Below are 15,944 nucleotides of genomic sequence, written 5' to 3'. Positions count from 1 at the left end.
TGATTCTCTCTTGAAAGCATATTTTGTATGCTGAAATTAGGGCATATTGACATAAATATAACTGATTTTGCAATCCAATCAGGCTCCTGTGGTGAAAAAAAGATTGAGGAGTTACCAAGACGTCGAGTAGGTAATCTTTTTATGGTTGTGTTGTAAGAACCGCTAAATCACTATGATTTATCAACATGATTCTCGTATTGACTGGGAGCAGCCACTTTTCTAGTTTACGGAACACAATTGTTTAGTAAGTGGAGATGTATGCCTACCTGCAACCACTGTCCGATGTTAAAGTTATATGTCCAGCCACCTACCCAGCCACCTACACCAGCAACTCCGTTTAACCGCCCGCGGTAAGGCTCTTTATTAGTACCATAGTGCGAGGATGCAGTGATGCTGTCATCAGGTATGGCACCAGATTCCATCCCAAGTGGATCGCTGCATGCTGGGAGATAAATTGTAAAGGTAAAGGTAGTCCCATTGCCGTTTTGCCGTTTTGTCTATAGCACGGTTTTGGAAAACGAAGCCCTACCCTATCCTTCCACCACCTCTCAAACCGAAGTCAGGTACCAATTTTCACCAGCGTGGGCGAGGAAAATGCCTTTCCGAAGGGCACAACATGGTGGCATGTGAGGGTATTCTAACCCTGGACCTCTGTGCTCTCGATCAAATACCCTAACCGTTACACAAACACGATACAGCTAAGGCTTGGAAGACATGCAAAGGCAAAAAAGGCAAAGGTGGTTTTCCCGCAATGTTATGTTATGAATGTTTTAGCACTGTGTAAAATATCATATATTTCTTATGTCCTTGAAAAGTCACAAGCTCACGAAAAAAAGTGTTGACTTATACCAACACATACATTTTCATTTTGAGCTCCTGAATTTTTCGTCTCACTGGGCAAAGTAGAATCTTCGACATTGTATTTAACTTTTTTGGGTGATTAGTGGACAAAATACGTTTGCATCAGGGCCTTACAATCACTCCTCAAAGGAGACTGGATTTCACAAACTTTCTGCAACTTACGATCCACCGCTCTCAAAACAAAAACGCACATAATGATGTTCGTTAGAAAAGGCTAGATGCCGTACTGTTTCTATCTTGAACCTGCTTGTGTGCGAAAAAATTGTAAAAACTGGATGTCAACACGGTGAAAGACGGAACACATTTCATTTCGAATTGCCCGTCACGAAAATAGGAGCTGTTTAAGAGGCCACCAACTTCCCTCCTATTCTCCACATTTACAGACAAAAAGAAATCTACTCTCCTCTTAACATCACAAAACCCATACATTAGAGAAAACGGAAGGGTCATTCGTCCTCCACTGTCTGGGAAAAAGAAGTCAAACCCAATAAATTAGAATATAGTGTCAATATTTAGACTAGAGTAGTCACATGCTATTTGTTACCAAGTATCTGTCCTTCCTTTTCTTCATGTTACATGTACTTGCAATTAACATCCGAGCAAGAACTTGCTATAGACTTTCTATCCTTAGGTTACATGAAAATGTAATGTTTATCGTTTCATCCTTTTATTCTACAATTATTAAGAGCAAGACTAAATAAAGCATCCCAGCTTTATTTAAAGATGTTACGAAGGTTTAGACACATCTCATCTGTGTTGAAACCTACTGGCGTAACAGCCCACAATCTCCGCCCTCATGGCAATTCCAAGATACCAGGTCTGAGGCAGAAAACGCACATAACGGGCATCGGTTGAGTTGTCCAGTAGGTTTGTGACAGGGGTACTCCTGTCGACGTTGCCTGGAAAAACCTGAAAGGTAAACGGTTACTGCAGATGAATTCTTTTCTACTGTTCAGTGTAGTATAGTTTGTTCAGCTTTAGCTCTGGAAGAAGACCCTTATCACTCTCAAAGACCAAATAGTTTCTGTGCCATCCGTCAAAGACCCACACAACTAATAGCACAGATAAAACGAATGGATCAAAACCGCTCTGCTATTTAAAATGTTCCGGAAAAATGTTTTGTGGAATTTTCTTTAATCTAAAAAAAAAAAGATATCTTGATTTCAAATACCGTTTCTGAGCCATTGCTGCCGGCATATGTCGTCCAAGTAATCCCATCCATACTGTACTGGATTTTGTATGACGTCACCCACTGGTCGTCAGTGCGGAGACCCTGAATGATGGTGCCCATGACGAGCTTCATCTCACCTAAATCCATCTAAAAGGCAACAGTTGCTTTTCGTTATACAATGTAAATTAGGAAGTATAGCTCGAACTCTTTCTTAGGCCAAATTCGCGGATGCTAATATTGCAATAAAATATTCTCAATGCAGCAAATGCGCAAAACCTCAATTCGAAATATGGAAAGTATTTTTCTGTCAGATATTTAGGAACGCATGACGGTGTTGCTGCAATGATGATTGCAGTCCACTAAATATATTCAGTCGGCCAGGTAAATATTTTTAAGGTTGTTGTAAGAACTCTAAATCACTATGATTTACTAACATATATGATGAACGTATACGTATTGACAGCCTAATTTCCAACAGGGCTACTATGCATTTCAATATCTCCTTTCGGCCGATTTTGGAATATGCCTCTTCCGTTTGGCACCCCGGACTGTCTAAGGCGTTAAGTGATAAACCCGAGAAAGTCCATAAAAAAACTCTATGAGCTATTTATTTTGGGTGCTGAATACACATCATACACCGCTGCCTGCTCTCATCTGGGGCTTTCAACTCACAGCTCACGACTTAGAACTCTGACAGAGACGTTTGCTAAGAAACTTGCTCGATCTGGACTACTTCCGATCTACTACCACCAACCAGAGGAAACATCAGTGACCGGCAAAACCGATCGCCACATAAACTTGACCCTCAAAATGGCCGAATTGACCGTTATATGCAAAGTGCATTACCATACATGATCCGCCTTCTGAACACCTATAGTAACTCTATTGTCCGTTTTTACATCTCGATGGTATTGAAGTGTTGTAATCACCCCATGTTTTTGAATAGTTGGCGTTGATAATATGTTTAGCTAGCCTTGTACTTGATACTAGAAATCACATCAAATAGGTTGCTAAACGATTTTATTTGTCATTGTGTTCTATTTGTGAATATGTACATAATGTATTGTTCTAACGCAATTCAGCCTTTGGCTGCCATGTTGGTGACATTGTTTGAAAAAAAAAAAAAAAACATTCATTATGTACAGAACGCGATTGTTTAGTTTATGAATATGTGTGCCTACCTGGAACCACTGTCCAATGATGTCGTCCATGGCTTTCCAGGCACCTACCCCAGCAACTCCATTTAACCGTCCGCGGTAAGGCTCCGAACCAACATCATGGAACGAGGACGCAGTGATGCTTTCATCAGGTATGGCGCCAGATTCCATCCCAAACATATGTGGACAAGCTGGAGTGACAGCAGCTGTGGGAACAGGTAGATGGATCAATCAGCAAGCAAATTCCTGTTTTCTAATTCAAATACTTGTGATTACAACTGTATATAGTTCCTTATATATTTCTTTCTTTACCTAGTCAAGCGAATAAACACCATAACATATCGATTTCAAATCCCTTGGCTGGATATATTATTGAATAGAAGGTTTTTGGAACTTTTATAGGTGAGCATCAAACTCTGGACTTCCTTCAAAAATCCTATGAAGTCTCACAATACAGTGATTCTAGTGGAACAGACATGTAAGTACCTGATGATACTTTATAAAATACTACATGTCAGTCGGTTCCCATCATTACGTAATGAAATTCTTGTGTTCCATTCCCTTCATTACGTTTCCATTCTACGTCGAATATGGAAAAGTATGGATTCTAGATTCAACTTAAACTTTAAGATGTTTGGAATTCTTAGACACATCTTATCAAGGTCTATAACCTACTGGTGTTACAGCCCACAATCTCCACCCTCATGGCAGCTGACTGAAACCAGGTTAGAACCACAAAACGCACATAACGGGCATCAAATGAGTTGTTCAATAGGTTCGTGATAGGCGTATTCATGTAGACGTTGCCTGGAAATACCTGGAAGGTAAACGATACTTCAGATTAGGGTTTGTTCTACTCTACTGCATAGTATAGTTTATTTAGCGCTAGATCTAGAAAAAGAAGAAAAATATCTTTATCACTACTATATTGAGCAAGTAGTTTTTGTACAATCCGTTCAAGACCCATACAATGAATAGTGCAGAAAAAATTATTAATTTTGTTTAATCTAGGGTTAATAAATTAGGGTTTGTTATACTCTACTGCATAGTATAGTTTATTTAGCGCTAGATCTAGAAAAAGAAGAAAAATATCTTTATCACTACTATATTGAGCAAGTAGTTTTTGTACAAACCGTCCAAGACCCACACTATTAATAGTGCAGAAAAATTGATTAATTTTGTTTAATCTGAAAAAGGGTAGAGTACTTTAGATACCATTTCTGATCCATCGCTGCCGAAATATGTCGTCCAAGTAATCCGATTTGTACTGTACTGGAGTTTGCATGACGTCACCCAATACTCAAAATTAAGCCGACCCTGAATGATTGTGCCCATGACGCGCTTCATTTCGCCTAGATCTACCTGAAAGGCAAAATTAAGGTTCTACTACTACTACTACTACTACTACTACTACTACTACTACTACTACTACTAATAATAATAATAATAATAATAATAATAAAGGCAATAGTTGTTTTTTTCTTGACAGATTGCAAAATAATAAGAAAAAAAGCAAATTTACTTGTATCTTAAAAACATCATCTGCAGGCTGAAATTAGGCCACATTGATGCATACGGATTTTACAGCGAGGAATCTATATACGGCAAATGCATGAAACCCCAAGTAAAATCTTTACGACTCTGGCCGAAAATTCGAACCACATGGTGGTGTTGCTGCAAGGAAGGGCACATTCTTATCCGGCTCCCCGGTGGAAAAACCTGAGGAGCTTCAGAAACGTTGACCAGGTAAATATTATTGTGGTTGTGTGTTGTAAATGTCCCTTTCATTCAGCAACCTACTGAACGTATGGAATAAAATAAAAAGTAACTCTTCCCAAAGGAGCTAATGCACAAAACACGATTGTGCAATTAAGAATATGTATGCCTACCTGCAACCATTGTCCGACGATGCTGCGCGGCGTGGGTATCCAGGCACCTCCACCAGCGACTCCGTTTAATCGCCCGTTGTACGGGTTGTAATTGTCACCTGGATTGTGCAACGTAGAAGCAGTGATGCTGCCATCAGGTATGGCACCGGATTCCATCCCAAGCATACGTGGGCAGGCTGGGAGGAGGACTGCAGCTGGGGGATTAGGTAGATGAAACCATATTAGCAAAGAGAGTGTTTCCCATCTACCATGCTGGTGACTTCACTTGTAACAACTTATACTGTATTGATCCAATCCTTACGCGATGAAACGTTCATCTTTCAACGTTTCTATATTGATTATTATCGAAACAAAAAAAAGAATTTTAGATTCCACTAAAGATGTTATCATCTCAGCCAGGTTCATAACCTACTTATGTTACAGCCCAGAATCTCAGCCCTCATGGCGACGTTCTGTTGGTAGGACTGAACCACGAAACGCACATAACGGGTATCAACCGGGTTGTTCAGCAGGTTCGTGACAGGGGTATCCTTGTCGACATTCCCTGGAAAGACCTTGAAGGTCAACGGATATTTTAGATGAGTGTTTGTATGTTATAGTTCATTCAGCTCTAGATCTAGACGAGGAAAATCTTTATCACTATCAAGGGCCAAATAGGTTCTGTACAATCTGTATAAGGCTGATTATCACTAGCCCAGATAAAACTATTGGATCAAAACCGCTTTGCTTTATAAAAATATAACATATTATGGTATTTTGTTTGATCTAAGTAATAAAACAAAGCAATATCTTAATTTTTCACATACCATTTCTGATCCATTGTTAAAGGCATATATCTTCCAAGTAATCCGATCTGTGCTGTACTGGAGTTTGTATGACCGCACAAAATTGGGGCCCATCCACTCTTTGTGACGACCCTGAATGATGGTGCCCGTGACGCGCTTCATCTCACCTAAATCCACCTGGTTTTCGTGATGAATTGAGGGACTCCATAAGGAATATTGTGAAATGTATGTAAAAATTAACACTAATGGAGATCTTAACAAAACAAACAAACAAATTGTAAAAGAAGACGGAGAGAAAGCAGATTCAACTCTCTGTTAAAAACATATTCTGAAATTAAGGCATAATGACATAAATTTAACTGGTTTTGCAATCCAATTAGGCTCAATGGGTAAAAAAACAATGAAAGAGTTACCGAGACGTCGGTTAGGTAATTTTTTTAAGATTCTGTTGTAATAACCGCTAAATCTTTGTGATTTACAAACATGATGAACATGTTGACAGGGAGGAGCCACTTTTCCAAGATGGAGCTAGTTTACGGAAACAATTGTTTAGTTAATGGAATTGTATGCCTACCTGCAACCACTGTCCGATGTTAAAGGCATCTGTCCAGCCACCTATCCAGGCACCTACACCATCAACTTCGTTTAACCGCCCGCGATAAGGCGCGGTATCAGCACGAGCGTACGAGGATGCAGTGATGCTGTCATCAGGTATGGCACCAGATTCCATTCCAAGTGGATCGTTACATGCTGCGACATAAAACGATAAAGTTAAAGGTAGCCAGTTCGGGGTAGCGGGGCAGTGGGGGTGCCGTTCTGTTTCCATCCTTAGGTTATCTATGTAATAAAAGATTTATGTTTATCCTTTCATCCTATCATTCTACAATGATAAAGGAAAAGAATAAATCTAGCATCCGAATTTGACATCTTTTAAGATGTTATGAATGTGTTGAAACCCACTGGTATGACAGCCCACAATCTCGGCTCTCATGGCGATTTCACGATGCCAGGTCTGAGGCAGGAAACGCACATAACTCGCATCAATTGGGTTGTCCAGTAGGTTCGTGACGGGGGTATTCCTGTCGACGTTGCCTGTAAAGACCTGGAGGTAAATGGATACTTTAGATGTGGGTTTATCCTACTTTTCTGCATGGTATAGTTTAATCAGTTCTAGCTCTAGAAAAATAGCTTTGTCACTATCAAGGACCAAATAGTTTCTGTACATTCCGTCCAAGACCCATTATCGCTAGCGCAGATAAAACTAATGGATCAACGCTATACAAATGTTCAGAAAATATAATGATTTGTGGTATTTTGTTTAATCTAAAAACTAAAACAAAGTGATATCTTGATTTGTCAGATACCATTTCTGAGCCATCGCTGCCGGCAGCTGTCGTCCAAGTAATCCCATCAAAACTGTACTGGAGCTTGTATGACTGCACCCATTGGTCGTCAGTGCGGCGTCCCTGAATGATGGTGCCCATGACGAGCTTCATCTCACCTAAATTCACCTGGTACCAAGGCAACAGTTGCTTTTCGTTATAGAATGTAAATTAAGAAGCAAGTAAAGCAGATATGTTGTAAAAGCTGCAATTAGGCTGAATTGGCGGATGCTAATTTTTCAATTAGACTTTCTCAATGCAGGAAAGGTGTAAATCTTTGTTCGAAACATCACAACCTCGAAAATATTTTTCCTGACCGATAACTCGGAACACATGACGTTGTAGCGGCATTGCTAATTACACTTCTTTCAGGCTCCTCTGAGGAAGGAAACTGAGGATAGGAGCATTCGAAACGTCAGCTAGGTAAATATTTCCAAGATTGTTGTAAGAACCCTAATTCACTGTGATCTGCTTATATTCATCATATTAGCAAATCACAGGGAATTAGGGTTGACAGAAAGTATATGTAGTTCGCACCGGGATATTAGGTAAAGAACACGGTTTCTTAGTTTATGAAGATGTATGCCTACCCGTAACCACTCTCCGATGCTGTTGTACTTGGATACCCAGGCACCTACGACGGCAACTCCGTTCAACCGCCCGAGGTAAGGCTCCGAACCGACATGTTGGAACGAGGACGCCGTGATCCTGTCATCAGGTATAGCACCAGACTCCATCCCAAACATATGTGGACAGACTGGGATGACTGCAGCTGAGGGAACAGGTAAATCAAACCATTAGTTTAGTCAAGTGCATAACCTTCCTTGCACAGTCCCATTGCTGGTTATTTCATTGTATAGCCCTAACGTTTTGGCAACTTTTATAGCAATCAAACTCTGGACTTCTTCAAACAATTCGAACGAGTCTCACAATTCAATGATGCTAGGGGAAGTCAAGTTAGTACCTGGTGATACTTTTTCGGTTCCCATCATTACATAATGAAATTCTTATGTTCCATTCCCTTGATTATGTTTTAATTCTACATTGAATATTGACAAGAATGGATTCTAAATTCCAATTGAAGATGTTAGGAATGTTTAGGAACATTCAATCCGAATTAAAACCTACTGGTGTTACAGCCCACAATCTCCGCCCTCATTGCGATTCTGTCCAGCCGGGACAGAATCACGAAACGCACATAACGGGCATCAAATGAGTTGTTCAGTAGGTTCGTGACGGGCGTATTCATGTAGACGTTGCCTGGAAATACCTGGAAGGTAAACGGATACTTCAGAGTAGGGATTCTTTAACTCTACTGCACAGTATAGTTTATTTAGCGCCAGATGTAGAAGAAGATCTTTAGCACTACTATTGAGCAAGTAGTTTCTGTACAATCCGTACAAGACCCACACTATCAATAGTGCAGAAAAATTGATTAATTTTGTTTAATCTGAAAATGAAAAAAAAGGTAGAGTACTTTAGATACCATTTCTGATCCATTACTGGCGGCATATGTCGTCCAAGTAATCCGGTTTGTACTGTACAGGAGTTTGTATGACGTCACCCAATGCTCATAATCAAGCCGACCCTGAATGATGGTGCCCATGACGCGCTTCATTTCGCCTAGATCTACCTGAAAGGCAAAATAAAAGTTCTACTACAGATATAATAAGAAACAAAAGCAGATGTATTTGTATCTTAAAAACATCATCTGTAGGCTGAAATTAGGCCACATTGATGCATACGAATTTTACAGCGAGGAATCTATATACGGCGAATGCATAAAACCCTAGGTCAAAACAACACAACGCCGAAAAAGTTTTCCTGGCCGATAATTCGGACCGCAGGGTTTTGTTGCTGCAAGGAGCGGTACATTATTATTAGGCTCCCCTTAGGATGGAAACTAAGGAGTTTTCAAAATCTCGACTAGATAAATATGTCCATGGTTATGTGTTGAAAGTACCCTTGGGCTAGATCCCTTTCATTCAACATGGGGAACGAATTGACTAACAACAGTAACGCTTCCAAATGAGCTAACAGAACACGATTGTCCACTTAATGAATATGTATGCCTACCTGCAACCACTGTCCGATGATGTTATACGGTATCCAGGCACCTCCACCAGCGACTCCATTTAACCGTCCGTTGTAAGGCCTGTAAGAATCACTTTCACTGTATACCGCGGATGAAGTGATGCTTTCATCAGGTATGGCACCGGATTCCATCCCAAGCATATATGGACAGGCTGGGGGGACTGCAGCTGGGGGATCAAATAGATGAAACCATTGGCAAAGAAAGTGCTTCCCATTTACAATGCTTGTAACTCCACTTGTAACCGCCTGTACTGTATTGTCCCTATCCTTAAGTGATGAAATGTTTATCTATAAACGTTTTCATTCTACATTAATTAGGGACAAGATTGATGTATGGATTCCACTTTAAGATGGAAGAAATATGTAAGTTCATCTGATTCAGTTTTATAACCTACTGGTGTTACACCCCATAATATCCGCCCTCATAAGTTCAAGACTGAACCACGTAGTAATGGAATGAAATAATTCCAAATTCCACTTGGAAAAATTAAAAACACTGAAGAGTCAAGATGGGAGAATTCAAGATTTCGATCCCAGCAGATAGTTTCACGTCATCTTTGTTGCTGTATTGACAACAGGAGTCTTCGCAAACATTGATATTTTGTTAGACACCTTTTTCGTTAAAATTGTGTTTTACAATTTTGAGTTTTACTAGAATACTTTTTTACACGGTTCCAGCCAATGAAAGCACATAGTTGACGTCATATAGCCGCATATCACGTCATAATTACAGTTTTATGTATGTTATGTTTAAAAGTTGTTTTGATTATCTGATTTTACATGCACATCATTCTTTGAAAATTTTATTGCCAGCGATAAGTACTTCATGAGTTAGAGGGGGCATGTATCTTTAAATGTTTCCGTTCTACAGTGAATATGGAAGGAAAAAAATCAAGTTCCAGTTAAAGATTTGAGGAATGTTTAGGAATATTTCCTCAGGGTTAAAACCTACTAGTGTTACAGCCCACAATCTCCACCCTCATGCCGATTCCACGATACCAGGACTGAGGAAGGAAACGGACATAACGGGCATCAGTTGAGTTGTCCAGAAGGTTTGTGACAGGGGTATGTCTCTCGGCGTTGCCTGGGAAGACCTGGAAGGTAAACGGATACTTTGACCCTCATCCGACCGATAGATGTTTGCGACGAATCGGACCCCATTTTGTTTTGCTCATCAATATATTCAAGGTGGATCGTTATGATAATTAGTGTGCATATATTGATACAATAATCTATGTAGAATATTTGGACAAGTTTTGGTATCAATAATTAAGGCTCATTATCATGATTTATGCAGAAAATGACGAGAACCCACTTTTTGCTTTAAAATCTTCAATACTCCTGAATTTTCCTACAGTTCAGTGCCCTATAATCTTACTTAATAATGATATCGCTTCCAAAAGCATAATGATAGCATTAGAATGTTTTTGTTTAAGAAATACTAAAATAAATGTGAAAATAAAGAATTATTTATCTAATTATGCATCATAGCCTGCCACAAAGACACACACATACTTACACCCTAGCCAATCACAAGCATCTTTCTATTGGCCATTTTTGTGATTTCTGTTAATATAATGTTCAATTGATTTATTAAGGATATTCTGAGATGTTTTGAGTGTAATGATTAGTACTCATATATCTTATTATGATATTTTATACAAAATGAGTAAAAAACTCAATATTTATTCTTTAAAAAGTCGGTATCTTACTTTTCTACGCAACACTAATGTATTGCTATAATAGTAATTACAACAAAATTCTGTTGTTGGACAAAAATTTCCTTCATATTGCCCAATAAACATTTCAAATAAACGGACCCTGGCCTACAAATAGCCAATCTCGGTAAAAAATTGTAAGAAGTTGTAAGACATGTACATAAAACAAACTTATGGAAGGAACTTTTTTCCGACAAAAAAAGATGTTGACTTGGCACACATTTATACACGCTTGAGGTCCAAACGGACCCCAAGCGCTCGGATGAGGGTTAAATGAGGGTTTTTTCTACATTTCTGTATAGTTAAGTTTATTCAGCTGTAGATCTAGACGAAAAAGATATTCATCACTTTCAAGATAAATTTAATACTTCAAACCGCTCTCTTATACAAAATGTTCGGAAAAATTGAAACTTTGTTTAATCTAAGAATTAAAACGATAAAAAGTGATATCTTGATTTTTCACAAACCATTTCTGACCCATTGCTGCCGGCATATGTTGTCCAAGTAATCCGATCTGTACTGTACTGGAGTTTGAACGACGTCACCCACATGAAGTAAACGTGGCGACTCTGAATGATGGTGCCCATGACGTGCTTCATCTCACCCAAATCCACCTAAAGGCAATTCACATGTAGTTGGTTGTTTTGTTATAGAATGCGAAATAAAAAGCAAGAAGAGCAGTAGATTTACCTATTTCATGAAGACATACATGTACGCTGAAACTAGACCTTATTGATGAAAATTGATTATGCAGAGTTGGAAGATATATTTAATACGGCAAATGTGTGAAATGCAAGTTAAAAATATCAAAACCTCTGGCAGTTTTCCTTGGCAGACATTTAGGACCGCGGGGTTGCGTTGCATCAGGAAGTACAAGAAATAATAAGGCTGCCCTGATGAAGGAAACTAAGCAGTTACGTAACCGTTGGCAAGGTACACATTTTTATGGTGGTGTTTGCAGGACCGCTTAATCCCCATGATTCACTGTTAAACCTGAAATATATATAGCGATTGACGGATCATTTACAGAACAAGATTGTTTAGATATCGAAGTTGTATGCCTACCTGCAACCACTGTCCGATAGTGTTTGATATGGCCATCCAGGCGCCTCCACCGGCCACTCCGTTTAACCGCCCGTGGTAAGAGACGAAATCAGCACTATGGAACGAGGATGCAGTGATGCTGTTATCAGGTATGGCACCAGATTCCATCCCAAGCATATGTGGACAGGTTGGGGGAACTGCAGCTGGGGGATCGCGTGGATGAAACCATTAGTACAGAGAGTGCTTCCCATTTACAATGCTGGTAACTTCACTTGTAACAACTATACTGTCATGTTCCCATCCTTACGTGATGAAAAGGTCATCTTTCAAAGTTTTCATTCTACATTGATTATGAAAAATAATGAATTATAGATTCTACTTAAAGATGTTAGAAATGTTTAGGCACATCTGATCTAGGTTTATAACCTACTGGTGTTACAGCCCACAATCTCCACCCTCATGCCGATGTGTTGCCCATACCAGGTCTGAGGCAGGAAACGCACATAACGGGCATCAACAGGGTTGTTCAGTAGGTTTGTGACAGGGGTATTCTTCTCGACGTTGCCTGGAAAGACCTGGAAGGTAAACGGATGCTTTAACCCTCATCCGACCGATAGATGTTTGCGACGAAACGGACTCCATTTTGTTTTGCTCATCAATACATTCAAGGTGGATCATTGGTAGATGGTAGACTGGTTTATTTCCACTCATGGTGGGCAAAAACTGTTTGTAGCCCATAGGGCTAAATTGTACAGTTTAGTAATAATTACATCCGCAAAGATGGAACAGGACTAGTTAAGTACCGCTTAGTCCCAGTAGGCACTTTATACAGTCGGGTATGTCTGAGATTCATGTTGTGTGGCTGGTTGACAGCTGGGGAAAGCCAGGGTGCATATCTACCTGATTTGGTAATCGCACGAGCAAAGTCCTGGCACAGAGTCAGTCTACGTTCAGATAGGCGTTGCAGATTAAGAGAGACCAGGGCGTCAGAGTATGAGTGGAAATGGCTCCCCATCATGATTCTGCAGGCCCTTTTCTGGATTCTTTCTATACTGTCAGATTGTTTTTTAGTGAGTCCAGCATTCCAGCAGGGTGCAGCATATTTAAGAGTTGGTCTGATATACCCGCAATACACAATTACGAGGTCAAGCTGAGGGACGCCAGCTCGGCGTAGTTTACTCAGTAAATACAAACGTCTGCTGCCCTTTGATACCATGACATCAACTTGATCAGACCAACGAAGGTCTGAGCGTATATGCAGGCCCAGTAACTTAGCTTGTGTGACAATATTGTAAGTGGCTCTCCTCCAAGAGTGAGACGGGGCATTTCAGGGGGGGGGGGGGTCGCATGAAGCAAAAGTACATGGCTTTACATTTTTTTTTGGTTTAGAAACATAGAATTTTGTTCACTCCAAGAGTCCAGGGAGTCAAGGTCAGTCTAAGTTCACCAATGTTAAGGTCATCCACGTATTTCCAATGAAGGTTATTGGTAGAGGGTTCAGCATCGTTAATCAGGACTAGGAAAATGAGTGGGCCCAGTAGGGTACCCTGGACCACTCCGGAAGTCAAGGTTTCCCAGCCAGACATGCAGTTCTGATACCGAACACGTTGTCTACGATTGGACATAAAACTAACTATCCAGGGTATCAGTGATGCTCTTGCACCCATGCTCACAAGTTTGTTGATAGCAGTAGTATGACACACGCGGTCGAACGCCTTCGAGAAGTCTGTCAGGATTGTGGTTATGATAATAAGTGTGCATATATTGATACAATAATCTATGGAGAATATCTGGACAAGTTTTGGTATCAATAATTAAGACTCATTATCATAATTTATGCAGAAAATTACGAGAACCCACTTTTTGCTTTAAAATCTTCAATGCTCCTGAATTTTCCTACAGTTCAGTGCCCTATAATTTTACTTAATAATGATATCGCTTCCAAAAGCATAATGATAGCTCACAGTCTTGAGTACTGAGGTTTTCCTTGCTCACACCAAACTGTAAACAAAATTTGCTGCATCTATAAAACGTTCTGTGCATATATCGGGTGCGCAGACCAGGCTGGAAACAATGAAAGACGATCAAACATCGTAAACATAGTCATAGATATCATCGTCGTCTGTATCGTGGAACCCCCTGTACTCCTCGCCAGGAGTATCCATGTTTATCGATGTTTGTTGTTGTTTCACTTTGCAAACGTGCGGATTCGAATATGAGTTCTATTTCACGTTGACGTCGTAGAGTTCCCGGATGTGGTGGAATTCGAGGCAAAATGTCGGCGCCCGAGCTTTGGGCAAGCGGTAACTTCAGACCGCCGCCAGATATACGAACTACGATGGATCCGCGCAGCGACGGGAAAAACGTTTTTAGGGTATATTTCGTAATTCAAACAAAAAGTACTGTAGCCCGCTGGTGCTCACCTTTAAATGAGGGTTTCTTCAATATTTCTGTATAATTGAGTTTATTCAGCTGTAGATCTAGACGAAAAAGATATTCATCACTATCAATGACCAAATAGTTTCTGTACAATCCGTCCAAGACTTACACTCTAAATAGTACAGATAAATCTAAGGAATCAAACCGCTCTGCTTTACAAAATGTTCGGAAAAATTGAAACTTTGTTTAATCTAAGAATTAAAACGATAAAAAGTGATCTCTTGATTTTTCACAAACCATTTCTGATCCATTGCTGCCGGCATATGTTGTCCAAGTTATCCGATCTGTACTGTACTGGAGTTTGAACGACGTCGCCCACATGGCGTAAGTGGGGCGACCCTGAATGATGGTGCCCGTGACGCGCTTCAGCTCACCCAAATCAACCTGAAATTCAATACACATGTAGTTGGTTATTTTGTTTTAGAATGCATAAGAAGAAGCAAGAAGGGCAGTAGATTACTGATCTCTTGAAGACATACATGTAGGCTGAAACTAGACTAGTATATTGACGAAATGTTATTATGCAGATAGATGTTCTCAATGCGGTAAATGCATGGAATGCCTTCTCAAAATATCACACACTCTGGAAGATTTTCCTGGCCGTAATTTGGGACTGTTCCATGTGGTAAAACAATATAATAAGGCTGCCCCGATGAATTCATGAAGGAAACTAAGGAGATACGAAAATGTTGGCAAGGTAGACATTTTATGGCGGTGTTGGCAGGACCGCTTAATCCCTGTGATTCACTGTTAAAACTAATATATATATAATGATAAACTTATTCACTGATAAAAAGTCAATTTTCCAGCAGAGAGGTAATGTACAGAACATGATGTTTTAGTTAATGAAAAGTATGCCTACCTGCAACCACTGTCCGTCGCTGTACAAGGCTAGCCAGGCGCCAAAGCCGCGGTGTAAATTCAACCGCCCGTTGTAAGGCTCGTGACCACCACCATGGAACGAGGATGCAGTGATGCTGCCATCAGGTATGGCACCAGATTCCATCCCAAGTGGATCGCTACATGCTGGGGGGGGGGGGGGGAGGGGGGATTAAAACGGTAACAGTAAAGGTAGGCCATAGCCGTTTTGGGGCAGTAGGGGCAATGGGTTCTTACCCACCGTGTCTATGGCACAATTAATGATTGCCCCAGACAGGGATCTGAGTTCCAATATTCCAGAAATGCTACTAAATGTATTCAGTCTTTGATACATTGCAGTAAAGGCCCACTAGGGATGCAGATTCCAGAGATTGGAGCAGAGTTTTTGCATTTTTTTTCTATTTCAGCAACTAAAGCAAGGTCATATGCAAAATCCATATCAGTGAGATTTTGAGCAGGCTATCTTCGACTCCTGCGTGGTTTGATTTCTATACCTTTGTTTTCATTAATGTTTAGTGAGAGTCT

The 15,944-nt window shown here is 40.2% G+C and overlaps 1 protein-coding gene across 1 annotated transcript; it reads right to left on the bottom strand.

Annotated features, from left to right (window-relative positions):
* Window positions 1–6,099: 6,099 nt before the first annotated feature.
* Window positions 6,100–15,546, bottom strand: LOC136441948 (uncharacterized). The gene is made up of 14 exons (XM_066438512.1): window positions 15,403–15,546; window positions 14,831–14,924; window positions 12,532–12,666; window positions 12,123–12,304; window positions 11,525–11,671; window positions 10,292–10,433; window positions 9,322–9,506; window positions 8,810–8,878; window positions 8,374–8,515; window positions 7,836–8,017; window positions 7,228–7,374; window positions 6,824–6,965; window positions 6,438–6,613; window positions 6,100–6,105 (listed from the first exon to the last, which is right to left on the bottom strand). Exons 1-14 carry the CDS (start codon window positions 15,544–15,546, stop codon window positions 6,100–6,102), a joined length of 1,893 nt encoding a protein of 630 aa, XP_066294609.1.
* Window positions 15,547–15,944: the final 398 nt, after the last annotated feature.

Source organism: Branchiostoma lanceolatum, chromosome 9 (genome assembly GCF_035083965.1).
Source record: "Branchiostoma lanceolatum isolate klBraLanc5 chromosome 9, klBraLanc5.hap2, whole genome shotgun sequence".
In the NCBI taxonomy this organism is placed as follows: Eukaryota; Metazoa; Chordata; class Leptocardii; order Amphioxiformes; family Branchiostomatidae; genus Branchiostoma; species Branchiostoma lanceolatum.
Note: the sequence above shows the minus strand (reverse complement) of the source record. Positions and strands in the feature narration are given on the sequence as shown.

What these genes read in the sequence shown, in the direction of transcription:
- LOC136441948 (XM_066438512.1), bottom strand. Translation starts at nt 15,546, where the DNA reads ATGGAATCTGGTGCCATACCTGATGGCAGCATCACTGCATCCTCGTTC. An exon ending in GCATCGGAGAGTGGTTACGG is followed by an intron (nt 7,375 to 7,835) that starts GTAGGCATACAT and finishes CCTTGGTACCAG; the next exon opens with GTGAATTTAGGTGAGATGAA. An exon ending in GATTGTGGGCTGTCATACCA is followed by an intron (nt 6,614 to 6,823) that starts GTGGGTTTCAAC and finishes TTTATGTCGCAG; the next exon opens with CATGTAACGATCCACTTGGA.